Raw genomic sequence first — 24557 nt, forward strand, 5'->3', positions numbered from 1 at the left:
CCGGACCAAGGCGGCCCCTCCTCCCGGTCCCGGGGGCGGTGGCTCGGCCTCGCCCCCCCGGGACCGGCGGCTCAGCCCCTCCGGCCTCCGTCCGCGCCAAAAAAGGCCCGGGCGGCTATAGCTCCCCGCTCGGGTCGTCCCGGGCCGTCGGCCGGGAGGGGATCCCAGCCCCCCAGCAGGCAGCCTCCTCCCACGCCTGGCTTCTCACTTCCGCCCGCAGGACCCCCGCCGCCCGGCTCCGGCTTTCGCGGAGGGTAGGAGGTGGCAGGCCTCGGCGGCGGGCCTCGGGAAGGCGCGTCCCCGCGGCCGCCCCCGCGCGCCGGGCGCCGAGACCCTGCCGCCCGCCGGATCTGCGGCTATGCTCCGGGCGCGCGGGAGGCGGGATGAAGCCGGTTGCCTTTTCTTCCAAGGCGCCTTACCAGCGGGAAGGGATAAGGAAAAGAAACGGGCGTGGGAGGAAAGGGATGAAATAAGTCGGGGTCCGGGAGTCAAAAAGACATCACATCGGGGATCGCCAGTCCTGTCGAGTCCGGCATCGTGTCCCGGGGGGGCCGAGGCACACGGGCCGTCTCTGAGCGTGTAGGTGGCACCTCGAGCTGATTCTTCGGAATGGTCATCGCGTAGGAGCCATCTTGCAGGAAGAAGGGCCAGCCAGATGGTAGCAGGTTCTGCAGGTCTCGGCGCACGGGGTGCGCCCGATAGAAAGGGCTGGGAAGCAGAGGAGCTTGTATTTGCTGCTGGGGCCTGTTCTCTTTATGCTATTAAAAGAAAGAAGTACAACTCAACTAAATAAAGTTAGATCACGTGCCTTTTAAATATTTTCTAACAGCCATTGCATTCCCAATTTCAGTTTGGTTGGACTAGCCATCACGGAATGTTACCTCTGAGCAAAAGGTCTGGCCGCTTTTACGCATATTTGCCTTCAGAGGTGGCTCTTCTCGCCACCCTCTTACCCCTCCCTTACCCCTGCCCCTGCAGTCTGAGGACTTCATAAGGAAGGATACTACTTCCCCATCTTCTTACACCGAACATTGCAAATAGAAACCTCACCCCGAATAATAAGGATCTTGTGCTGCTCATGAGCTATGAATTAATCCTCAAAAGGGGGAGTAGGCGGTAATTGTTAGGTTACCTTTGAGTAGAAGAAGGGATAGTATTGGGAGGGAGCAATGTGTGTGTGTGTGTGTGTGTGTGTGTGTGTGTGTGTGTGTGTGTGTTCACCCTTATCTTAACCAAAAACCGCTTGGAAACTTTCTCAGACCAGAGACTGAGAACCAAATAGTAGTCCTCTACTTGGGGAGAGAATATGTATTTGGACTTTTTTTTTTTTTTTTAACAAGTTTTAGCTTTCTTCATGAATGACAAGTTGTTAAATAGTAACTTCTTCGTAAGTACATTGCCCGGTATTTCAAACAAAAGATACCTCCTACAAAGCTAATTAACATTTTATGTTAGGAAGGGGAAGGGTTAAAAAACAGAGGAGAAAGTCACGTCGTAAAACATGAAATTCTTTCAACACATTGTTCGGTTACATTTGCACTTCTTTCTGCGTAACTAACAGCTTCACAGTGAGGTGTTGTCATCCCTTATTTTCTTTATAATACACCATGAACAAGAAACTAAAATTTTGAAGACATAGAAAAAAATTCTAGTAGATTCTGGCCTCCCTGGGAAAAGTGAAGGAAACAAAAATGGACCTATGACTTGCCTCTTTCAAGATATTTTCTTGGATCCTGGGAAAAACGTCTAGCTTTCACCTTGTTTCACCTGGCCTTTAAATCCTTACTGATACAATTCAGTTCTCACCTGGCCCTTTCACACTTCTTTTCTCAATGAGCATGTAGTGGAGACATCTAAGGTTCTTTGGGGGTAGGTGGTCATGAATTTAGCATCCTCTAATGTTCCACGTCCAGCATTAGGCATTTAGCTGGGGAAATTTTGCTGGAAGTTGCCCCCTGTGTCAGAGTCTTGGACCTGGGATTTATTTGTCCCTCCATCAGCGACAGTGCCAGATTCAGTGGGGCAGCAAAGAACAGGCTCTTAGTCTCTCCTTGGTCCCTTTAGAATCTTTCACCAGTGGATGCTTTTGTTTCCCAGCCATCATAGATATGCCTCAGACTGGTATTTTCTTGCTTTTTAAAAACAGACCAAAAAAAAAAAAAACCATGTGCATTAGAAAGGCAATTCACGGACAGTAATATTATCGGAGCAGATCTTGGGCAGGTAATCTGTCAGCTTACAGGATCAGTGCCCAGTACTGTCAGCTTGACAGTACTGGGCACTGATCCTGTAAGCTTTTTGGCCCCTGACATAAGTTCATTTAGAATTGAAAGCCTCTTAAAGATCAAGTCATTTTAATAACTCACAAAGTAAGTTTTCTGTTAAACTAGAAATGCAAAGTCAAAGCAAGATAAACTTTATTTTAAATAAAAAATTATTTTTAAGCTTCATGAAAATGTTGCTTGTCTATAGCTGGAGGTATACTTTTATAGTTATCCACTGATTAATGAATAATAAAGAGTGGCCTTTGTGGCACCATGATTCACTTCAAACACATGATGATCTGTTTTACAAAAGCCTAAAGTAATGGTCAAACACAGAGTTAGGCTATTTCTTCAAGAATTTTTATGGAAGGTATATATACCTTTTGACCTAGAATGGAAAAAAATCAAAGTACAAGATGTTTGTCACAGTGTTGCTTTGAATAATAAAAAAATTGAAAAACAATGTATAATGTTAGGAGTAGCTAACATTTATTGAAAGTTTATTACATGTTGTAAATGCTCTCCGTAGATTATAATCTGTTTTAATACTCTTTTACAACTATGGCTCAGAGTAAATTTTGGTACATGGGTAGAATGAAATACCATAGAGCTATTACAATTTTAGATGTAGAGCTTTCTTGAGAGACACTGAACATGTAATTTACACTGGATTTTTAAAAAACAGTTTCTGAAACAGTGTGAATCCATTTTTGTAAAATTGTATGTAAGTATCTATTTTTTGAATGGAGATGTCTGGAAGGATGTTTACCAAAATGTTAACATTGTAAGATCTTGGATGGTTATTATTTCTTATTGTACTGTTCGGTATGGTTTGGGTTTTTTAAGTGAATGCATGTCAATTTAATAATTAATGATATATTCCAATTTCTCAGGCCCCATTTTACAAAATGATTTCCACCAATTTTATGAACTGAGGAAATGAAAATGTTAAGTAAATACTACAATTAGCATCTTTAAAACAAGGATGACATATTGACTTTTTTTAATCTTTTGAATTTAGGAAACCTATGCTATTACTTCACTACCACTTAAAAATTGTTTAATCTCTATTTTTTAGTACCTCCAATACTTCTAAATCAACTTTATTTCTTTTCTGTTTTTTTAATAAGCAAAACTGAAATATCTTGCTTTCATTAAAGCATAGGGGGCAATTTAAATGAGTTTAAAGTAGCACAGTTCTTAAAATGATTCTATTTAATTCAGGCTGAGCATTTCATGTAGGCAAAACTTTCACTTATTTCAGTCACCTATTTCAGTGTTTTCCAAACATCTTAGGAAACCACCTGAGACACTTTTTATAAAAATAAGAATTCTGGTTCCCACACCAGAGCTACTGAATCAGGCTCATGCGGGGATGTTTCTGCTCCACATCTCAGTTGGTTGAAGTTTCCTCCCTCCGTCCCTGCTGTTCAGTTTTTAATCTCTCCTTTTCAAAATACCCAGCTCCAAGAAGTTACCTGTTTCCAGACTCAATGTTTATCAATCACCCCAAAATTTATTTTAAAAATTTTAGAGCCTGCTTTTACATTGGAACTTGTAGATTCTTTAAAATGCAACTTTGGTCTCCCCTTGAATATCCTCTGACAGCAAAAGGATTAAACAACTGTGGATTGTTCCATTATCCCTGCAGGGAACATGAGAACTTCAAGGAATTATATATCACAGGAAAGAAACCACATTTAATGCGACTGAAAGATGTGGAGGTTAGAAGGTTAGAAAGTTGACGTTCCGGTTTATGTCCCCAGGGCATGAACTAATCAAAATAGCTATGGAACCTCATGGTAAAACAGGGAGTACTCTTTTGTTCCTCATCTGTCTCCTGTTTTGCCTTTAGGAAACCTCTCTTCCCTCTTTCCTCCGAACAGATGAAACAGTCAGATTGCTTGCAGGTAAGCCACTGAAACTTGCTTTCTAAGAGAAGTTCATTAGAATAAAATATTTTTTATTTTTAGTGCATTTTATGTGGCTTATGGAAGGTTAGGTGTTAGTCCATGATATAATTTTTGCTCAGAAGAAAGTGAAATTTTTTTAAAGTTATTCTCTCTTTTGACTGTCATCCTCTTTATTATCAATCGTTAATACTATGCTTCTAAAAATCAAAAGATATGATTATTAAACTTATTAGTAGACAGGTGAAGAGATGAAAGTTCAAAGAATGTTAACATTTTTGTGTCAAGTGAGTGTGCAAAAAAGTATAAGAGAAACAGATCACAAGAGAGAAAAAGTTTCTCTTTTTTTCTTTTTTTAAAAGAGCAGTATGGTACTTTATGCCCCAAACTAATTACCACTAATGTTTTGTATAAAAATGGATACAAAAAAGCAACAGTTCCATGCTTTGAACTAATTTCATCTTGGAATGTATGGGATATGGAACACACAGTCTTCACAAAGGAAGCCATTTTCACTGTTTTTAATATTTTTTTCAAATGTTTTGGCATTGCAGTGGAAGTAACTTTATTAATATGTAGAAATTTAAAACTATTTCCCTAATGCACATTTCTTGTAACTACATCTGCTCAGAGATGCCTTTATGTGTGTGCTTCCCAAAGACTTCTTTGTAACTTGAAAACATAAATATCAGAAAACAGATTAGGCAACCCCCAGTTTGAACTTCATAATTTTCAATTATGCTTTTTAGTCTTGATTGAACAAAATACACTTTAATGGCTGTTGTGCTTCATCTATGTTATAAGGATATTCTTTTGGCTGGATCTTTAATCTTCTTTTTAAAAAGCTTGCAGCTAGCCTTTGCAAAAAAATGCCTGGCACTAAGAAGTGACCAGGATTCATATTCAGTGTTTTCAAAATCACTGCAAAATTTAAATTTTTTATTTCATTTTCAGTTTTCATTTACTTTTGATTTTTTTTTTTTTTTTTTTTTTTGGTGAAAACAAAGAATTTAAACCCATGCTCAAACTAGTTTTCTAGTGAACCTGAATTAGAACTTCAAAGAAAATAAGATAATTGAAAAAAAAAACCCTGCAGTCACAAGTTTCTTAAAAAACTTTATAGAAGTGTCCTGACAAAATGATGTCTTGTTCCTGGTGAAATGGATCCTTCCTTTATCTGACATCAAGTGACTAAACTATTGTTTTCCTCAGAAACACTCTTGGCTTTCAACTTGCCTTTATATTTACTTAGTAAAAGGTGTCTGTGACTTCACTTTCACAGAAAGAATAAAAGCAGAGGAAAGAATCTACGTCTTCCAAAGGCTAAAGGACAGAGTATTGAAATGGCCTGGAAAGTGTTCAGCATTAACAGCAGCAAGTCAAATGTTCACCTGGGGTGCAACTGGGAAGAAACAAAAGAAAAATCGACGTGCAGTCAAAGAGCCGCTTCATTTTTCTAGAAAGTGACCCTTCACACAGTTCCAAGGGAGCCTTCTCCCTTAGCAACAGTCCTGAAGTTCCAGAAACCATTCTAAACCCTGATGGTCAGCTTCAGCGTCTGTCTGGTCATCAGACTTATTGCCGAGTCTTCATCCCAGGGAAATGCATGTGGTGGTCGTGGCAGCAGACGTGATTTTGCTCTTAAGCATGGGGTGGACCTCAGACTCTCTCTGCTCACCCACTGTGTTTTACAGAGACTGCTGGATCCGACGCTTCCCAGGTCTCCTAATTGACCTGGAGGAGTCTCAGAAGCTGGGGGCCCAGTTCTTGAAGTATTATTCCGAAAGCACTGGTCAGAAGTGCAGTCGGAGCTGCTGTCTTAGGAAGGATGGTAAGTGTCGATGATAGACCTGAGCAAAAATCAGGGGAAACTTGCAAAATGAGGACCTAAGAAAGGACCCTTAGGCAGAGGGTGCAGTGAACAGTTGATGGGGACTAAACAAGATGCCCTGGGATGAGGCAGTGGGCAGAGAGGGAGAGACACTGAGACTGATTTTGCAGCTGGGGCCAGTGCAGGCTCCATTTACAAATCTAGTAATGACCCGGGAGGCTATGAACCTATAGGTAACAGAGAACCTCTTCTCTTCACTAAAGTGCTAAATGAAAATATTGCCTTGAGGGCTGGCTAACAATATTTCTATAGCCCAGAATATAGCATATATGATTTCAAAAATATTTCCTTTTCAAGGTTCTTTTGGTGATATTGGTGTCGTATCACACTTTTGAAATGTGCTTGCTTGGGTGGACCAAGTGTGGGGATGTATTGAACAGGAATTTAGATTGTGATTCATGTTTTGAAAGAAATAGGGAAATATATGTCAACTAGAAAAAGAGGAAAGGAAAGGAAAGGAGGGAGAGAGAGAGAGTGTGTGTGTGAGAGAGAGAGAGAATGAGAGAGAGAGAAAGTTAGTTTTCAAAATATCCTAACAGAATTTTTTTTTTTGTCTGAAATCTGGATTCAGGGTTAAATATCATTCATATAATATAATCAAGGCCTATAACTAGGAAAACATTTCATTGTTGCAGAATTTCAAGTTACATTTGATTAAAGACTTCATTTATTTTTCATTTTTCCAAGATTTGAAAGCTACTTGGAAAGAAACAACAAAAGCAACACAGCACTTTAAAATAATTCTCTTGTTGTTCCACATTTTCTTCCCGTGATTTCTTACTGACTCTAATTGCCAATGCCTCCTATCCAATTATCCATGTAAGATTTCTGGGATGCAAATTGGAGCTCCTTGGAGAGTCTAAACCGACTGTCAAGAGACCACAGTGTGAGAAGTTGTCACAGGCTTAGCCCTCAAAAGTTAATCAGGCACAGAAGAGAGCAATTAATTTATAAAAGGGAAATTTTGGAAAAGGTAGCAAATCTAGATATTCTGCTTTCAGATGCTTATAACCCCAGAAGCCTTCACTGAGAGGAGATGAGGGAGGGGTGATACCTTTTCAGCATTTTCCCATGGCATGAATTTACCTGACTCTCCACACCAGGGAAGCTGTGGCCTCTGGACTTTTGGGGATACTAAAAGCATCCAGTAGAACTCCAGGATTTTAGAGCCTCTGTGGCTTCCAAGTTGTGGCTTTCTTTCTCCAGAAGAAGAAAAGGCATGAACACACATCCCAGTTTTTACCTAGAAGCCAGAACTTTAAAATGCACAATCCTGCAATAGCTAACCTACTCAGAACTGGGACTCTGAAATATGCATGAAGAATGTAAAAGAGCTTGAAAAATTGCTCCCTACAGCATCCACTACTTTATCAGAAATTTAGATGTCTAAATTTGAATATTCTTTCTTCCTTTTCCTTAAACTTTACAGCACAGTCCTCAGGGAATGTATTTGTAATCTATAATGTATTAGCAATGTATTATTAATTGACTTTTGTCCTATTCTGTCTCCTTCTGGAAAAATAGAGTGTAGAAACACGGGGTGTCCCAGAAGTAATAGGGGAGACGTAACCCCCGCAGTTAACCTTACACAGAAGCAGAGCAGGTTCTGCCAGCAATTCCACAGCAGCTGTAGGCACACTCGGAGGTCTGGTAATCGTACACTCTCCCTCCGTAATCTCATTTTATTAAAGAAGCTGATACCTTTGGGCCAATGAATATTTCCCATCACATGGTTCCTACTACACTACAGCAGGAGGAAAATCTGTGCTGCACTTAAAGGAGGACAGACTGAAGATTTGCATTCAACAAATCTGACCTTCCAGAAATAACACGGTATCTTTTATGGAGCAAATCTACTTAGAAAAGGGGAGCCGGCAAGAGCAAGTGAGGAGCCCCTCCACACTAGAATCCCAAATGCTAACCACCTTGTCTGTCTACTCCCTTCCTCTCTGAATGACACCGATCAGCTTTTCACTGGACGTGGCTTTGCAGCATGGGGTTAGCACACACCCGCAGTCGGGGTCGAGGTAATGTTCACCCAGCCTGCTGCCTTTATGCCACCTGGGCCTCTCCCAACAACACGGGTCATTACTGTTTTTGCCCTTCCTATCACTCACCCTTCTGTTACAGGCTTTGTCTATTTTTTTCCCTCTTTCTTTCTCTGTTGAACTTCAGTGCCTTAGTATTCTGAGAGGGTATTGCATCTAGAAATCTGATCTATATAAATCCCCAGAGGTTTTTGTAGCCAATTGGATTTTCCTGAACATAAAATACTGGGACTGGGAAATGATTCCAGGTAATCTGTGTAGCATGGGGTGTGTGAAAGATTACTGAGAATATTGGTAGCTATTTTCTTTTTTTTTTTTTACATCTCTACTAGAGTATAATTGCTTTACAATGGTGTGTTAGTTTCTGCTTTATAACAAAGTGAATCAGTTATACATATACATATGTTCCCATATCTCTTCCCTCTTGCAGCTATTTTTTTGAAGAGGCATTTTCCCATATTCACAGAAGCATTTGCGATAGTTCATAATGTTCTGTAAGATGTCTGAACATAGCCCTGCCACGTACTGTTAATCCAGTGCTCTTGAAAGAGATGTAAGCTACTCAGAGCTCATCAAGCTGCAGAAATCAAGACCATCTGCAGATGTACTTTGCCTGCTTCCTTTTCAGTTTTCTGTAACTTGGCTGTCTTCTTCCACGACCCTATTCATGGCGATGTCAACTGCCTCCATATTCACTGCCCAACCCTGGAGAGCTGCATATTGGAGCCCGGAACCAGCGCCATTTTATACAACATAACAGACGGTAATGATTTATGTCCTTTGTATGTATTTTGAAGAATGTCAGTGATATTTTAGTAGAGGCATAAAACCTAGAAATTGGTGGGCAGTAGCCATGTATGAATCTAAATCATTATTTCCCAGTGAAGTCTGTCTGGAAAAGTTTGGGACTTCCAGGGCAGAAAACTAAAAGGAAATTCCCATTCATTTGGCATGTTCAGCAAGGATGAGTTCATCCCAGATACAAATCATATGTGACTGAACAAGAGCATTGTATTTCATTTATTCCAAGAGCCTTCAGCAAGAACCAAAATAGGTACTTCTACTGTAGTGGTTAAGGATACCACTAGGAAATAAAGAAAATGCTAAATGTCAGTTTTGAGGTTCGCTGATGCTGTATACAAGGATTCTACAAAGATGGATGTCAGGGATGGGGAAATGCACTTACAGCCACACATTAGCATAGCATTGGTCCCAAGATAACGACTGCATTTTCCTTTAGAAAAATACATATTTAAGTGTCCTTTCCCGTGTATATAATCTCAGGGTACAAATCAGTAAACATCGAAGAATAGATTTTTGCCAACACGATACAAAGGAGGTGAATTTTTTGATCAGTCTGTACTTATTGAACACATATGCTCCATGCTGTGCTCCACACTGCAGGAGATTACAGCCATATCTCTGCCCTCGAGCTCCTTCTAATCTAGTTGATGCAACAAGTCTTACAATTAGTGTAAGATGTACAATTAAATACAAAAATGTGTGATACTGCCCCAAGTACAAAGGCTCACAAGAAGGGGAGACTAAAGAAAGCTCAATTATTCAGAGGAGGCTTCATGGAAGAGGCCAGGTAGAGGCAAGATAAGGAGCTCCGTATCACACCCCAGGAAAGCACAAACACTGGTGTGGCTCCAATAGGGGCACATTTGGGGCTGCAATGGAAATATGGGCAGGATAGGGTAGGCCAGGTAACAGAAGGACAGAGGAGAGTTTTGGTTTGACTTTGTCAGAAATATGGGACCAGCAAAGGTATTTCATGAGAAAGCACTATCATTAAAGTGATGTCTGGTTATCTTAGCCCAGGAAAATTATGTGTAGGATGCAGATTCGAAAATGCAGTCAGGGTAATGTTATATCTGGACAAGGTGACTGTAGTTGCAGCGAAGAGGAGGGATGGTTGCTAGCATATTGGGAAGGGCTTGGATAGCACTTAGATGCTTTTTGGATAAAGAAGAAGAGAACTGAGGATTCAAAAATCCCGTTGCAGTGCAGAGTCCAGCATGGGTGACAGAAGAATGATGATGCTGCTGAAAAAGACAAAGAGGTAGACCAGATGATGGTTTTGAGAATGCCAGCGGTGATGTGAGATGTTTAGGTGGGAACCTCCAGTAGAGCACAGGAGAACCGAGATCAGAGCTCAAGAAAGAGGAAAAAACTGGGGATGTGGATTTCAGGGCCATCAATGTAGTGGTGACAGTTGATGAGGATAATCTTTTTGGTGACCGGGGGTGGGAGGGTGGTTGGTATGGGATGACGAGAAATACAGCAGAAAACCAAGGACTAAAGACTAAAGATTATCGGACAATCAGTGAGGACCAAGGAGAGAACCAGCACAAAGGAAGGGAAAAGCGAGAGGCAGGCAGTCTGAGATAAAGTGCCAAAGGAATTTGGGGTCCAGGGAGTCACGGGAGAAGAATGCAAGGAGAGGTGGCCATCAGTATCAAGAACAAGAGAGAAGCCAAAGCAATGAGATACAGTGATCAGGAAATAGGGAAAGTACTGATCACCCCAGAAGCAGAATTGGCAGAATAGTGAGGATGAAAACAAAATGACAGAAAGCACAAAACAAAGTCAGAAAGGAAAGGAAGGGAGTAGGTGATGGTGTGTTGAGAGTGAGAGCACGCTCAAGAGAGACTGAAAGGGAAACAGTGTGACAACTGTAAAGCTGTTGAGAGTTTTTGAAGCCAGAGGGACAGGAGTTTTACAAGAAGAGAGAGAACCCTGAAGGTCCTCAGGCACTGGACCCTCAGGCACTGGGAAGGGATGAGATTTAGGGCTCTGCTAATAATTTTGAATAGTTACACTTCTCAGGCCCCATTTTGTTTGACTTTAATTGTCATACATATCAGATGGTTACTGTTTCTGCAGCTCTTGCCCAATACTGCTATTGTTGCGCAAAAGCCCTGGCAGTTTTCTCCACGTGTGATGTAGCCAAGTTCGTTTGCAACAGAAAATGTCTTAGAAAGTTAAGAAAAATTCAAACATGGCTAGTATGCTTCTAAGCCTTTCAGAAGTAGGCTGAAACTTGAAATTAGGTGGAACTTGAAATTAGCTTAGTTCAATAACTTATAGTGGCAAAATCCAAGACTTCTCCAAACTGTACTTTAAGGTCCTGTCTTCTAAATTAAAAATAAAATTTAAATGACGCCTTATTTATATTTCAGGTGTAGATCCAGATTTGCTGGTTTTTGAACAATCACTGCCCACATATCTAAACACCCATTATTCATCTAACATACGGGAGAGACTAAGGATTCTAAAAGCTATGTATTTAGATAAACAACAAACGACCATGATAAACCAAATGCTACCATCAGTAGAGGCTCCATCTTCAACCACATATCAAGATTTGTTTGCAACCACAAATAATACTAGGTATTCCAAGGAATTAACCACAGACTCTTGGGCAAGATTCATTTCTCTGAATGACTCCATTCCCACAAACGTAAATATGGTGTCAGCCAGGACCAAGTTCATCAGCAATCCAGATAACAAGACTATTTCTCCTTTCTTTGTGCCGACAGACACAAAACTTTCTCATGTGCCTTTTCCATCCCAACTCAACAGTAGCAAACAAGTACTGAACAAAACCAAAGGGTACAACAGCAGAAACCGTACATCTGAGAATGAAGACACAACACCTGATGGGGCACCTGTGACTTCCAAGACGTGGTTGGTTCCTGTGGTCCTCTGCACCTCTGTCACCTTCCTCTGCTGTTGTGTAGTCATCCTGGCATCTGGATGCTGTCGAAAGCACCAGGGCCAGTATAAACTAGGACAGAGAAAGTCAGGATCCAAGCAAATTAAAAAATGTACCATTCTGAAGGAGCGCTCTTAATGGTAAAAGATGTGAGCATTGTAAGCTTTTAAGAGTATCATTTGTAGTTTTCTGTAAGACGAGGGCAGTTTGGTTAAAAAAAACAAAAAGCACAGATACCCATTCTTACCAATCTCTAAAGAATGCCAATGTTTGATAAACATAATTGTCTTTTTGATTATTTCCATTTTTTAAATAGTGTACCTTTTGCTGAAGTTCGAAAATTCTAATCTCTGCAGTTATTCAGCACCATGTAAGAGATAGTTTTAAGTGCTGTACATGTATTAACTTGTTGATTCCTTGAACTCTGTGAGATAAGTATACTACTGTTAACTATTACACTGTTCTTATCACATTTTACAGATGAGGAAACTGAGGAAAGAGAGGCTAAGTATCTTGCCTAAAGTCACACAGCTAGTATGTAGCAAAGCCTGACTTAATAGGCAACATGGTTCAAAAGTCCATGCTCAAAATCACTGTTGGACTACAAGCCTCCATTTTCTCAATGAGTATGGAAAAAAGATACAGGGAGGAAAACACCATAACATCATATTTGGTTCCTGTCAAGGTCACATTATTGTCACATATTTTAATGAAATCTTTTAGTGGCTTGAGCAGAAAAGCACTATAAACGATTACAGTTACTAACGCATGAGCAAAAGTTTCCTGATTTTTATATAATTTTTTATGTTCAATTGATTAATATTTCTCAATCTTAATCGATCAGCTTCTTTTTCAAAAACTGACATGCCTCTCAATAATTATGGCACTAAGATCTTTGAGTTTTCTGTTGACTTCTGTTGAATAAATCTTGGGAGTTTTTTAGTTTATGTCCCTCAGTTGTATAAGTTGTTTTCCCAGGTGCAAATATTAGCTCTAGGTATTTCAAGCGCTGTCCACTTACACCAGATTCACCCCTAAATCTTATACTCTGACTCTTAAGTGTAGAAAACTGTAATTCAAGTCTCTAATGATCTTAAACTTTAGGCCCTTAATCTCATCTCTGAAAATATTTTTTAATGTGAGGACATTGAAAAGACAGCCATTTAAGCATAATGAATAAAGAGGAAATCCTATTATAAGATTAATAAAATAGCACTCTTCCCTCAGAATATTAACCACAAATAAGTCTGAATTTTTAAAATATAATCGATTTACATTAATTTGCTATTCATATTACATATCATAAATGTTATCAATTTCTTTCTTAATACATTAGGGAAAAAAACTCAGGCAATTTGGGGGGGATATCAAGATTTAAATTACCTTAAAATATTTAAGTTATTCAGGAAGCTGTCTTTAAAAATTATTTGTATAGACATTCTTTTAAAAGGTTATTTAATTTTCTTTCAAATATATACAAACTGAAGGTTTTCCAACTAGGGCTACCAAAAAAAGAAGTTTTTTCTTCCTTGAGATTTCTCAGAATTTTATTTGTTCCCTAAAATTGATAACTGTTTTATAGAAATGACCATAATTTGGGAAAAACATCTTTACATTTGTAAGAAAACAAACACACTCCTTCTCTTCTTCAGCCCCTACCTCTGACCATCAGATAAACTGAGTAAACTTAGACTGTAGAGGTGACCTGAACAGTCAGCCAAGACAAAAACGACTGGGCCTAGAAACCATGTCCTTATTGGAAGCCAAAGGGACCAAAGAGAACTTCTGAATAGAATTTAAAACATTAAGAAACAAAGATCACAGGGCCTAGTCAACAACTAAGGCTAAGGTTGTTACCACCATTTAGGAAATAACCATGATATCGAAATTTTTCCAGCACTGAAACAGCCAGACCTTTGGGGAAAAAAATCTGTAATAGTCCAGTATTATGACACATTTACCAATTTTGGAAAGAAAATATGCAAAGAAAAAAACTAAAGCTCCTTACAATTAAGAAAACAGGTTTGTTCTATTTCTTAGTTGCCTATATGTTTAAGCACCTTCTGAGCTATGAAATTTAAGAGTCTGAAGTCAGAAGTGATCGCATATCATCAGTACAGCAAAAAGTGTCCCCTAGAATCCTCATTGTAAGGATGAATATGATGTTCATTGTATACATTAGATCAATTAGAGCTTAAGGACAAGAGTCTAAATAATGACAAAAAATGCTGTTTAATTATTGCTAACATTACAATGACAGCAACAGTTACCCTTTTGAGGCAGTTTTGTATTAATCTTACAGCTCTAAGATTTTGCCATTAGGTGTCAATGCCACAGCCTTAGAGTCTTCAAGTCTTTGCTCGGAGTTAGCCAAACTGCAAAGGTTAAAAGGGCACAGTCTTCTACAAGACCACCCTTACTTGTGACACCAACTATAAGTTCGGGGGATGGGGAGTCCCCAAACCACTCTCGGGTTCAATAATTCACTAGAGGAATTCACAGAACCCAATGAAAGCTATTATACTCACAGTTACGGTTTATTACAGGGAAAAGATACAGATTAAAATCAGCCAAGGGAAGAAGCACCAAGGATGAAGTTCAGGAGTGTTCCGAACTCACAGGTTTTGGTGTCCTCTCCCCGTGGAAGAAGGATGCATTACTCTCCCAGTACCAATGTGTGACAGTATGTCTAGAGTATCGCCAACCAGGGAAACCTACCGGAGCCTCAGTGTTCTAAATTTTTATTGAGGCTCCATTACATTGGTATGACTGATCAATTACCTGGGCAGTTGATCTCAGCTGCTGGGTGGACTTACCAAGAAACTCAAAGCTCCCCAACCCTAAACACATGGTTGGTTTTCCTGGCATGCCTAGGACTATCAGGTGTAGCGAGCCCCACCTAAAATCCATTGTGACTGACTCCTGCCCTAACCAAAGACACTTCTATGAGGTATGACAGATTACCTCCCAGAAGCTGACGGGAGAGGCCAGATTCTCTTTGAGCAAGGTCAAATTCTTTATTACATATCATTACTCCATCTGCTTCCATCTTCACTGTATTATTACTACAGGACTGAGGACCCTAATCTACCACCTCTTTACATGTTCCCAAATGACAACCTCTCCTCAGCTTCTACTGTTTTCAGATGTGTCCTTCTTCAATCCTGTTTCCACACCTGAGTTTTCCTCAACTCTGACTCTCTAAGAAATGTAACACTTCAATACACTTATGTATGCTTTAAACCTGATCTAGAAATTCAGTTGTATCTACTTTTTTATTCGCTATTTCCATCCAGTGGAATGGATGGAACTCAAGGCCCTATTGTTGTCCTTTATAACCTACGGACTCTTGGCCTTGCTAGTACTAAATCATATCTTCAATTTATATAAATCTTTTGAGCAATTGTTCTGAAATTCATTTTGGCATTTTATGTTCTCAAATTCTGTCAAGCAAAATAAGTTTTAGGCAAATAACAGCCTCCATAATTCCTTTATTTCAATTTTAAATTAATCACTTGTCGACAACTTTAAGTGGTAAGAAATGACTTACAGATATACTTAAAAGTACTGAATTGACAGCTAAATTGAATGAAATGTTTCTTAGGGCAGTTATTTTGTCATTTACTCCAATTAAATTCAAGGTCTTTTTACCTCATCTCTTTCCTGAGCTGTGGAAGTTCTAGCTGGGGCATCCAGAGAGAGGAATACCAGCTAATCTCCATTTCCACTTTTCTGCAAGCTTAGGCTTGGAGAAATGAGCCAAAGAAAATGGAAACCAGGATGATAAACAGAATTGAATCAACATAAAGTGACCCCCAAATAGAGGAATGGAACAAACTTTTAGGTTAGAAAATACTGCTAAGGACCTGCTTCTAATCAGAATCAGCATGTGCAAAAACTCACTAGGCAGATAGCAGTTATGTAGACAAAACACTGAACTTCAGTCAGGGGACTGGGTTCTGGGCCTAGCTTCCCAAATAACCAAAATCATTATTCAAAAGCAACCAAAAAGTACTAATCTGTAGGGAAAGAAATGGAGCAGGTGACAAAACAACAACATTGTATATATATGAATACTAAAGTTGTTATGGTATAAATAAAATCCAAACACTTTAGAACCAGAAGAAATCACAGAGATCGAATTAGTCTGATTGCCCCAGTGCATAAGTAAGAAACTTCTGAATACTGCCTTTGCACATTAGGATGAAAGGAATAATTTTAACTCTGATGTAATAAAACAATGGTTTTTTTAACATCTTCAACTGTATATCAAATTAGATAAGGATTACATATATATCATAAAATTAATAAATCAAGGCAATTTTTCTATATAATTCATGTCAAATTTAATAGTCTCTTCACTGATTCTTTGTACTGAGAAAGGGTATTTTCATTGTCCCCCTCATTCTTAAGACTAACAACAGACTTTCTGTACTCTTCAACTTCTTCAGTACCAAGGAGCTCTTCTTTACTTAATTCCAGATCTTTCTCAGCAGCTTTAATTTGGAGAAGGGTTTCCAGGATGTTTTTTTCTGAGGAGCTATCTTTCCATACATACTCTTCCATGTCTGCTTCAGTCTTCTTTTTCTCCCATTCTTCAGTTTTCTGAAAGGAAAAAACAAGTTCTGAGTTCTGAAAATTATGACTCGAAGTCTGGTCCACACTCTGTGTGTACACCTTGCCTGACCTCCCTTATCCAGCACTGCTGTCCACCTGCACCAGCAGCTTTGGGCTGCACACTCTGTCACATGAGCACCTCGTTACCACTCACTAATTCTACCCACATAATTTACACTTTATCTGCCCTGCAAATTGCACTTACAAAGCAATACTGCTTCCCAAAAGATGTAGAAAACTCACTCCCTGCAACTTTCCAGTCCCTAAACTCTAACTCATCAAACATTTCAAATTTCTGAGGTTCCAAATATGAGAGTTGAAAGGAGACTGTATTTACCTCTGTAACATGCCTCTGGGAATGACAGGGAAGACCAATTATTACAATAAATTTAAAATATAAAGTTTATGTGAGTTTTAGTCATAATGACTTGATAAATTCTGGAATTTTGTCTTATTATCTTTATTTTCTGTTCCTATAATGGAAACAATTTTCATTACTACTTACTTTTTCTTACAAAAATTATTACCATGTTATTTTAGGGAACACTGGTAGGTTTTAGATTAATATAATTCAGATTTATGATTTAAATGAAGATGTAACACTGAAAAAAATCAAGCAACACAGCTAATATGTAATATGCCCTGGTTCAGAGAAGTGCTGAATAGCAGCCACATTCTTTCCAAATTAACACATAACAATATTCTGAGCCACAGGCTATTATGGAATGATCCACTAGTCTTACAACTTTGGAAGGTGGTAAACCCTTCTAAATTATAAAGTTTTTAAAGTATTAAAAGTGAGGCAGATTTGTAAGGCTGTCAGAAATAATATTTTAACTCTGAAAACTCCTCTTCAAACAGACCACAGCTTGAGCAGACAGAGCTCCAAGGCTCCTCAGAGCCAAGTGAGCACCAAGAAGGGGGCAAACGGTCTCCAGCCATGCCACCCTCCCATCCCCACTCCCGCTCCAAAAGCCCACGAAAATAGAAAAGCACTAGAAATTTGTCCCTCAAAGGATAAAGAGGATCCCCACCAAAGGCAAACAAGCCACTGCGGAGGCCACCGACTCAGCAAACCCCATTCGGATCACTGAAGCCCAGGAAAGGAGCTCCTCCACCACAGAGACCCACAAGAAGAAGAAACCCTCCTTTAATCCTTTAAACTGTGTACGCTTTCCTTTAAGAGAAACAAACTGATGTAGGGTGTTTCCTCAGATCCCAGATTCCTGAGCCAAAGTGGGCTCTCTGTACTCGCAGCTCCCCTACGTCTGCCCCACCTCCCTATATTGAATTTATGGCGGAGGACAATGTTCCAACTTACATTCTAGAAACATCGTATCTGGTTGAGAATCTGCTCTGCACCCTCTTTTTAGCCAGTAGGGAGGCTTTCGCTTGGCAAGGGGTCAGGGATAATATGAAATAACTTCCTGTTATGCCCCGCCCCCAGAGCCCTGTTGCAAATAACTCCTAACAGCCAAACTCTGAATCTGTACATTTAAAAAAAATAACTGACAAAATTACCCCACCATACCTAATTCTTACTGTAATATATGAGGAAGGAATAAATGTCAGCCCCTTAAAAAAAAATGTCCGAAATTAAATATATCACCGGCCTATCTACTCCTGCCAATGCTTTAAATGTTCAAGACAATGTCATAGTTTCTTCATAATTCTAACTTACAAGTGAAATAAACTTAAGAGGTCAACACATTTTATAAAGCATTAAGTAAAACAGTCACTCCATCTCATTCTGAACTGTTAGAAGACAAGATTTAAGAGACCTAACTGTTTAAAAAATTATGTTTCACCTAGGTGTTTCTAGATTTTTAACTGACTTGAAATAGATGCTTAATCAGAAGAGATAACCAAAGTAAATCCACTAACAATTTTCAACATTTTTTATCTTCCCCTTATATTTGACATATACAATTCTACATTGGTTTGCCAAGGTGTGTTCATAGGTATGCCATAATATTGATTCCCTGAGCACCCAGGTGCCACGTGAGCCTGGTGCAGCAGGGGCAGCCACAAGCATCCTCCCTCCTTTATTTATCTCAGCAGAGAAGTTTTGTGTGTGCAGTGACATGAAAAAGGTTAGGAAATCCTAAACTACAGGATAATGCACATTTATACTTACTGCTGTTCTAAATAGTCTTTGGTAAGGGAAAGTCACATATTCTGTGAAGGGCATGGCTTCCTACCAATCCTGTACAGATACAATGCAGTGCTGGGCTTCAGCAACAAGCCAGACAAAACTCTAGTTTTCTACATATTCTAGCTTTAGGATCCAAACTCTGCACAACTAAATATAAATTCCAAGATAATAATAGTAACAATCTCCCAAACTGAATACTTACTATATACCAGGTACTTTAATACTTACATGTATATATTAATTATTTAATATAATTCATATTAAGACATACTGGGTTAGATCTTGACATCTCTACAGATAAGAAAACTAAGTATTACAGAAGTTAAATAAAGGGGCACAGTCACCTGGGAATGTTTCAGATTTCAGAATTTTTGTATTTTAACTTGTAGTTAATGCAGCACGCACACAGTAAATTTCGTAACATCTCCAGAGGAGGTCTACGGCAGCACCCCCTAATCAAATATATTACTACTTTTCTAGCAACATGTATGAATAGTCACACTAAATGGGATTAACAAAGGCTATAAATAGCTTCTCATCCATTCAGAGTTCATTTTGCCACCAAATAAGTTATGAAAAGACTAGCAATTTCCAAAGCTTTTTTCATTTCAGAATTACAGGTAGAGGGCTTTATATCTGTGATTCCCTCAAGGTCACACAGGGAGGGGTACGGCACAGTATTTACCATGGGCTTTGGGGTTTTACAGAACTGAGTTTAAATCATACCTTCATCACTTACTACTGTGATAGGCTTGCATTTCTATAAGAACTGACTCCCCAGAACTGTTCTGAGGATTAAAAGAAGGAATAGCTACATACTTAAGAGTACCTGGCTCATAATAAACACTAAATAACCATCTACTACTAATATCACAACTTATTAAGAAGAAGAATAAATAAGAGTAGGATTCAAACCCTTGCTGGCACACCTCCAAAATCTATGTTCCCATGTCAAGGGCACCACTACCACCATCAAGCAATAAAGCGAAACTTTAAAGGTAAATATAAACACAAGAAGTGTCCAAATGTTTTGCCATCATTATTCCCACTCACAAAATCATATGACTGATATTTATCAAATGTAGATTAAAAAAATACAAAAACAAAAGGTCTTTATCACTGATAGAAAGGTAATATTTTTCATGCTTATTACTTCTTGATAAATGTTATCACTGATTAGATTTAATTTTCTCAGTTAATAGCGTGTTCTTAAAAATAACTGAATTATCTCCAGTTTTCCAGCAGTCTCCTTTGGGTGAAGGCTTTTTATGTCTAAGCAAATGTAGAAAACACAAAAACACACACACAGAGAATTTACCGCTTATAAAGACCTGTCTCAAGAAAAAGAAAGCTACTTTTTTGAAGTCCTATGTTACATGTATCAATAAAAAAGATCTTTAGAATTTCTGTTTTTCAAGCAGGAAAAATAAAGATTAATTGTTAGCACTATATTTCTCTTTTGAGGGAAATCTTTTATAGTCATTAATATGTAAGTTTTCACAGATGGCTGCCATCCAAATGGGGCTTATCATTGAAGAAAGAACAGAGCTAAATGGAAGAGCTGTTGGTTTAAATGATATATTAAGATGCAATCCCAATGGACCTTTCATAGGGACCTCTTGAATTCTGGCTGCCGGTTCGGTATGGCTAATGGGAGGCACCAGCAAGACACCTAGAGAATGATGGAGAGTGAGGTCAGGGTTGTCCTTCCCAACTCTCTCCCTGATGGGGGGATGCCCCACAGTTCTTGTCAGGTGGCCCATCCATACAGCTCTCTCTCCGGTTCTGCAGCTCCTCCCTCCCCTGCCCCTTCAGATATGCGGTGTGATGGCACCCCACTCTCACCACCCCTGAGAACTGCACCCTCACTTGTTTCTGTTACTGAACCTTTGTAAAATGTCTCCTTAATAAAATATCCTGAAAATGAAGAAAAACAAAAAAGCAATTCCAAAATCATCTTCTAGTAATGATAAAAAGGTAGTAACACTGTATATAATGCTTGTCACTTGAGAATATTTTTCATATAAGAGGTATAAATATAAAATCCTTGAGGGAAAAAAACTCCCAATTTCTTTCTTTTAATTTTACATTAAGATTTCCACTTTCAAATAGCATGTAACAGGTCACAGGATGCCTCTGCTTTGGCTACAACTGGAAAAAAGCCAGGTAATCAATATACCAGAGAGTTTTATTTTTTTAATTTTTAAAAAATTTAATTTAATTTAATTTATTTATTTATTATTTTTTGGTTGTGTTGGGTCTTCGTTGCTGTGCGGGGGCTTTCTCTAGTTGTGGTGAGTAGGGGCTACTCTTCGTTGCAGTGTACAGGCTTCTCATTGTGGTGGCTTCTCTTGTTGTGGAGCATGGGCTCTAGGCACCCGGGTTTCAGTAGTTGTGGCACGCAGGCTCAGTAGTTGTGACGCACAGGCTTAGCTGCTCCACGGCATGTGGGATCTTCCCGGACCAGGGCTCGAACCCGTGTCCCCTGCATTGGCAGGTGGATTCTTAACCACTGCACCACCAGGGAAGTCCCACCAGAGAGTTTTAGAATCAATTCGGACTAGATCAATGTGAATTCCAGGCTGCAAGCATATGGGGAGCATCCTTCTGAAAATCCCTAGCCATTTTCTTCCCTGAGTCCATTTTCCAATTCTGTATCAGACTGGCCCTTGGCCCACACAGAAGAACTCTACTCGGGAAAAGAGAAATGAGCAAGGTTTGAGCTGTTACCCAGGGCTTGTATGACAGATTGGAATTGAAGAGCGCCAAACATGACTGGTTTTAGCTCCAGGGCTACTTATGGGAAGCTGGGGAGGCTGGATCAAGCTTCTGAAGAGCAAATCTCCTATAATCTCATAGTGTTTAGGAGACAAGGTCCTACTAGAGGGAGGAAGTCCTATTTCACACAACCAATCTCCCTCTCAAGACATCTTCCAGATTCTGCTGAAGGGCTAGAAGTTAACAAGTTAAGCTCAAAACTTCTGAAGAGCACAAGTGACTCTTAAGCAGACTTTGAGATGTGGAAGTGGACTCACCAAGTTCCCAATCAAAATGCCTGAGAAGAGACAAAGGTGAACTAAATCTTAAAAAACTGTAACCCAGCCCTGCTCCAGCTCAATTCTGATTGCATTAAAAAGATAAGCCCCTGACCCTCTCTGCCCAAGAGAAAAAAGAGGAAATTCTTTCTGATGGATGACATCAATTGGAGCTTCTATGGGTCTTTTACATACAATGTCTGGCATGCAATAAACAATTACCAGACACTTGAGACATTTGAAGAAAATAAAATTAATCAATGATTGTGATATTTGCTGAGTGTCCTTCTAAATTCATTTTTTTAAAAAGCACAGCTATGATTACATTTCATTTATAATTTCGTACCCTGACTTGTAATTCACTGCCAAATTTTTATAGCTTCTGAAATTATACCCAGGATTGAAGTGGGCAATTGTTTAAGAGTTTCTTTTTTTGTACTGTAGTTGACATGTATTAATTTTAAAGCATAAACAATAACATATTCAAATTACTGGGGGGGGGGCAATTAAAAATACCAATGTAAGCTCAAACTGATCACCATTCAGGCAGTTTGATTAGTTTGTAGACTTCAATTTTAATAACTTTACTATTAAACATTTACAATTTCACCATTTAACTTATGTATGTACACAATAAATATACATATATACAGTCTCTTTTCTTCCCTGCCTACCATGAGAGAACCTGCTCTGACTACAGCCCTAGAGGAAGGAGCCTTCCATCCCACATGATCCTGTTCTCTTTTCTCCGCAGCTGGCTCAATTATTTACTCACTCATTCGTTCACTCAGTACATATTTGTTACACAACTACTGTCCCAGGCACTGTCTTGCCCTAGAACTGCCAATCTAGCAGGAAACCTAGAGTTGAGGAGGAACCGGGCAGATGAAGACTGTGATCCCAGTAGAGGAAGAGCATCCATAAAGGCTGGAGGCAGGAACGAGCTAAGGACATTCAGGCCTGAATGAAGGCCAAGGTGAGGAAAGTGGCATGGGATGAGTAAGCACCTTACATATATTAATTCATTTAACTTTCATAACAACGCTATGACGCAGTACTATTACTACCTGTTTTCAAATCAGGAAATTGAAGCCCAGAGCAACTAAATAATCTGCCCCAAATCATACTGCTTCTTAGTGGTAGAATGTGTTCCAAGGAACACAGAAACACGGAAAAAAGAACAAAAGAATAACTTAATTTGACCCTATCATCTTTTTTCTCCTTGTAAGCATGAATTCAATACAAAGAAAAACACAATAGCTGCTTCATGCAATGGTCAGTGAACTCCAATCTAATAGAAAGCAAAGAAGTATCTGTTCCACTAAATACACAAATGTGTCACCTTCTACCATCTTATTTATAACTCCCTTTGCCTAGAACATGAATCACAGTAATATTCCACTTCTCATGATTACAAGTAAGGCATTGTGCTAGATGAGGAAAAACAGTTTTACTAATTAAAAAAATTCAAGTTACTTGAAAATCATAAAAAATAGGAAAAAGTAAATATCCATAATGGATTAAAAAGCTACTGCCAATACTTTTAGTTATCAAAGCTAAATTTTTAACTGAGCATGTCAAGGAATTCAATTCAAATCAGATCAGTCTTTAAAAAATTTACTGAATGCTGATATGCCAGACATTGTACTAGATGCTGGGAATATAAAGATGAATGAAATACACAGTCCTGTCCTCAGTGACCTCACAGTCTAATGGAGCTGGGCAGACATGTATACAGGCAATTACCATAAAAGCAATAAAAGGAATGCTAACTGACAGAGGGAGAAGGGAAAAAGGATGGGAAGAAACATCTGAGACAGGTTACATCTGAGGTGTATTAAAGGATTCCTATGAATTTGCAAGTCTGATCAATTTGAAAAGGGATTATAAGCGAAGAAAACAGCATATGCAAAGTTATGAAAGAACACATTATGTTCATTATGGTACAGGATACATAACCTACAATTCCTGAGTAGCTGGTAATGAGGTGGTAAATTGCTGTGAATAGACATACTAAGTAGTTTAGATTTTATGCTAGGTAATGGGGAACCACTGAAGGATTTTATAAAGGGATATTTTATAAAGGGATATGATATCTTGCTAGGAGTAGCCAATATTATCCTACAGATTCCATTAACATATTAACATTGTCAAATATAAATTAGCATCATGAATTAAACTCATAGAAGCAAATGTTTGTAGAGAACTTCCAAAATAATATAGCATTAGAACACTTTTCCTTTAAATATTTGAAAAAACACATAATCAAATGAAAAACCTGACCTACATATAGCCCAAAATCATACATCCATGAAAATTAAGTATCTCAAACTGCTGCCAAGATATTTCTTAAAATTTGGGCATAATTATTGATTATTAATAATTTTATTAATAGATCATTAAAAAGTTACACCAGTAAGCTAATTATTGCTAACATCTAACAAGTATGCTACATTTTAAATTACTGAAAAGGGAGTTTCTTTGTTACTCTGTCACTTTACTTTTTAAGTTGAAAACCTACTTCAAAAGTCCATTTTTGGATCTCCAAAAGAATAGACAATGTTTCAATAGCTGTTATTAAACATTTAGTTTAATATTATTAAATGTTATTAAACATGTAGTTACCTAGCACTGACCCAGATATTCTGAAGAACAAAATACAGTAAGATCAGATGCATGTTAATGAGAGTCTTACAAGATTAGTTAAAAGGACAAAACATACAGGGAAAACAACCCATGGAACATGGACTAAGGCAACTTTTGTAGTCAAGAAAATAAGACAGTATAATTTGCCATCTATGCAAAGTAGGAGTCAAAGAATAAGAGGCTCAAATATATCTGATAAAGGATTAATATCCAAAATATATAAAGAACTCATACAACCCAATAGCAAAAAAAAAAAAAAAAAAAAAAAAA

General features: G+C 38.7%; 2 protein-coding genes across 11 annotated transcripts in view; one reads left to right on the top strand and one right to left on the bottom strand.

Moving 5' to 3' along the window:
• Positions 1-67: 67 nt before the first annotated feature.
• On the top strand, positions 68-12781 carry MANSC4 (MANSC domain containing 4). 9 transcript variants are annotated; one of them, XM_027129357.1, is made up of 6 exons: positions 68-794; positions 4120-4174; positions 5457-6005; positions 8033-8092; positions 8742-8876; positions 11299-12781. In XM_027129357.1, the coding sequence occupies exons 3-6, from the start codon at positions 5777-5779 to the stop codon at positions 11970-11972; spliced, it is 1098 nt and encodes a 365-aa protein (XP_026985158.1). In that variant the 5' UTR covers positions 68-794; positions 4120-4174; positions 5457-5776; the 3' UTR covers positions 11973-12781. The 9 variants fall into 9 exon arrangements, with proteins under 9 accessions (XP_026985158.1, XP_026985159.1, XP_026985157.1 ...); XM_027129358.1 differs by having other exon boundaries at positions 68-689; XM_027129356.1 differs by having other exon boundaries at positions 68-579.
• Positions 12782-14047: 1266 nt separating this feature from the next.
• MRPS35 (mitochondrial ribosomal protein S35) overlaps positions 14048-24557 on the bottom strand; it is a 42949-nt gene continuing 32439 nt past the window's right edge. For both annotated transcript variants that reach the window (XM_027129365.1, XM_027129366.1), the window contains one exon: positions 14048-16439. In XM_027129365.1, coding sequence (XP_026985166.1) covers positions 16170-16439 — 270 coding nt within the window. In that variant the 3' untranslated portion in view covers positions 14048-16169. The remainder of the gene's footprint in view (positions 16440-24557) is intronic.

This window comes from Aethalodelphis obliquidens, unplaced genomic scaffold (assembly GCF_003676395.1).
Source record: "Aethalodelphis obliquidens isolate GAN/ISIS:26980383/991018 unplaced genomic scaffold, ASM367639v1 scaffold36, whole genome shotgun sequence".
NCBI lineage: Eukaryota > Metazoa > Chordata > Mammalia > Artiodactyla > Delphinidae > Aethalodelphis > Aethalodelphis obliquidens.

Coding starts and splice junctions, on each gene's coding strand:
- MANSC4 (XM_027129357.1), top strand. CDS start 5,777: ATGCATGTGGTGGTCGTGGCAGCAGACGTGATTTTGCTCTTAAGCATG. Junction 8,093..8,741: donor CACCCGCAGTCGGGGTCGAG/GTAATGTTCACC, acceptor CTTCCTTTTCAG/TTTTCTGTAACTTGGCTGTC. Junction 8,877..11,298: donor TTTATACAACATAACAGACG/GTAATGATTTAT, acceptor TTTATATTTCAG/GTGTAGATCCAGATTTGCTG.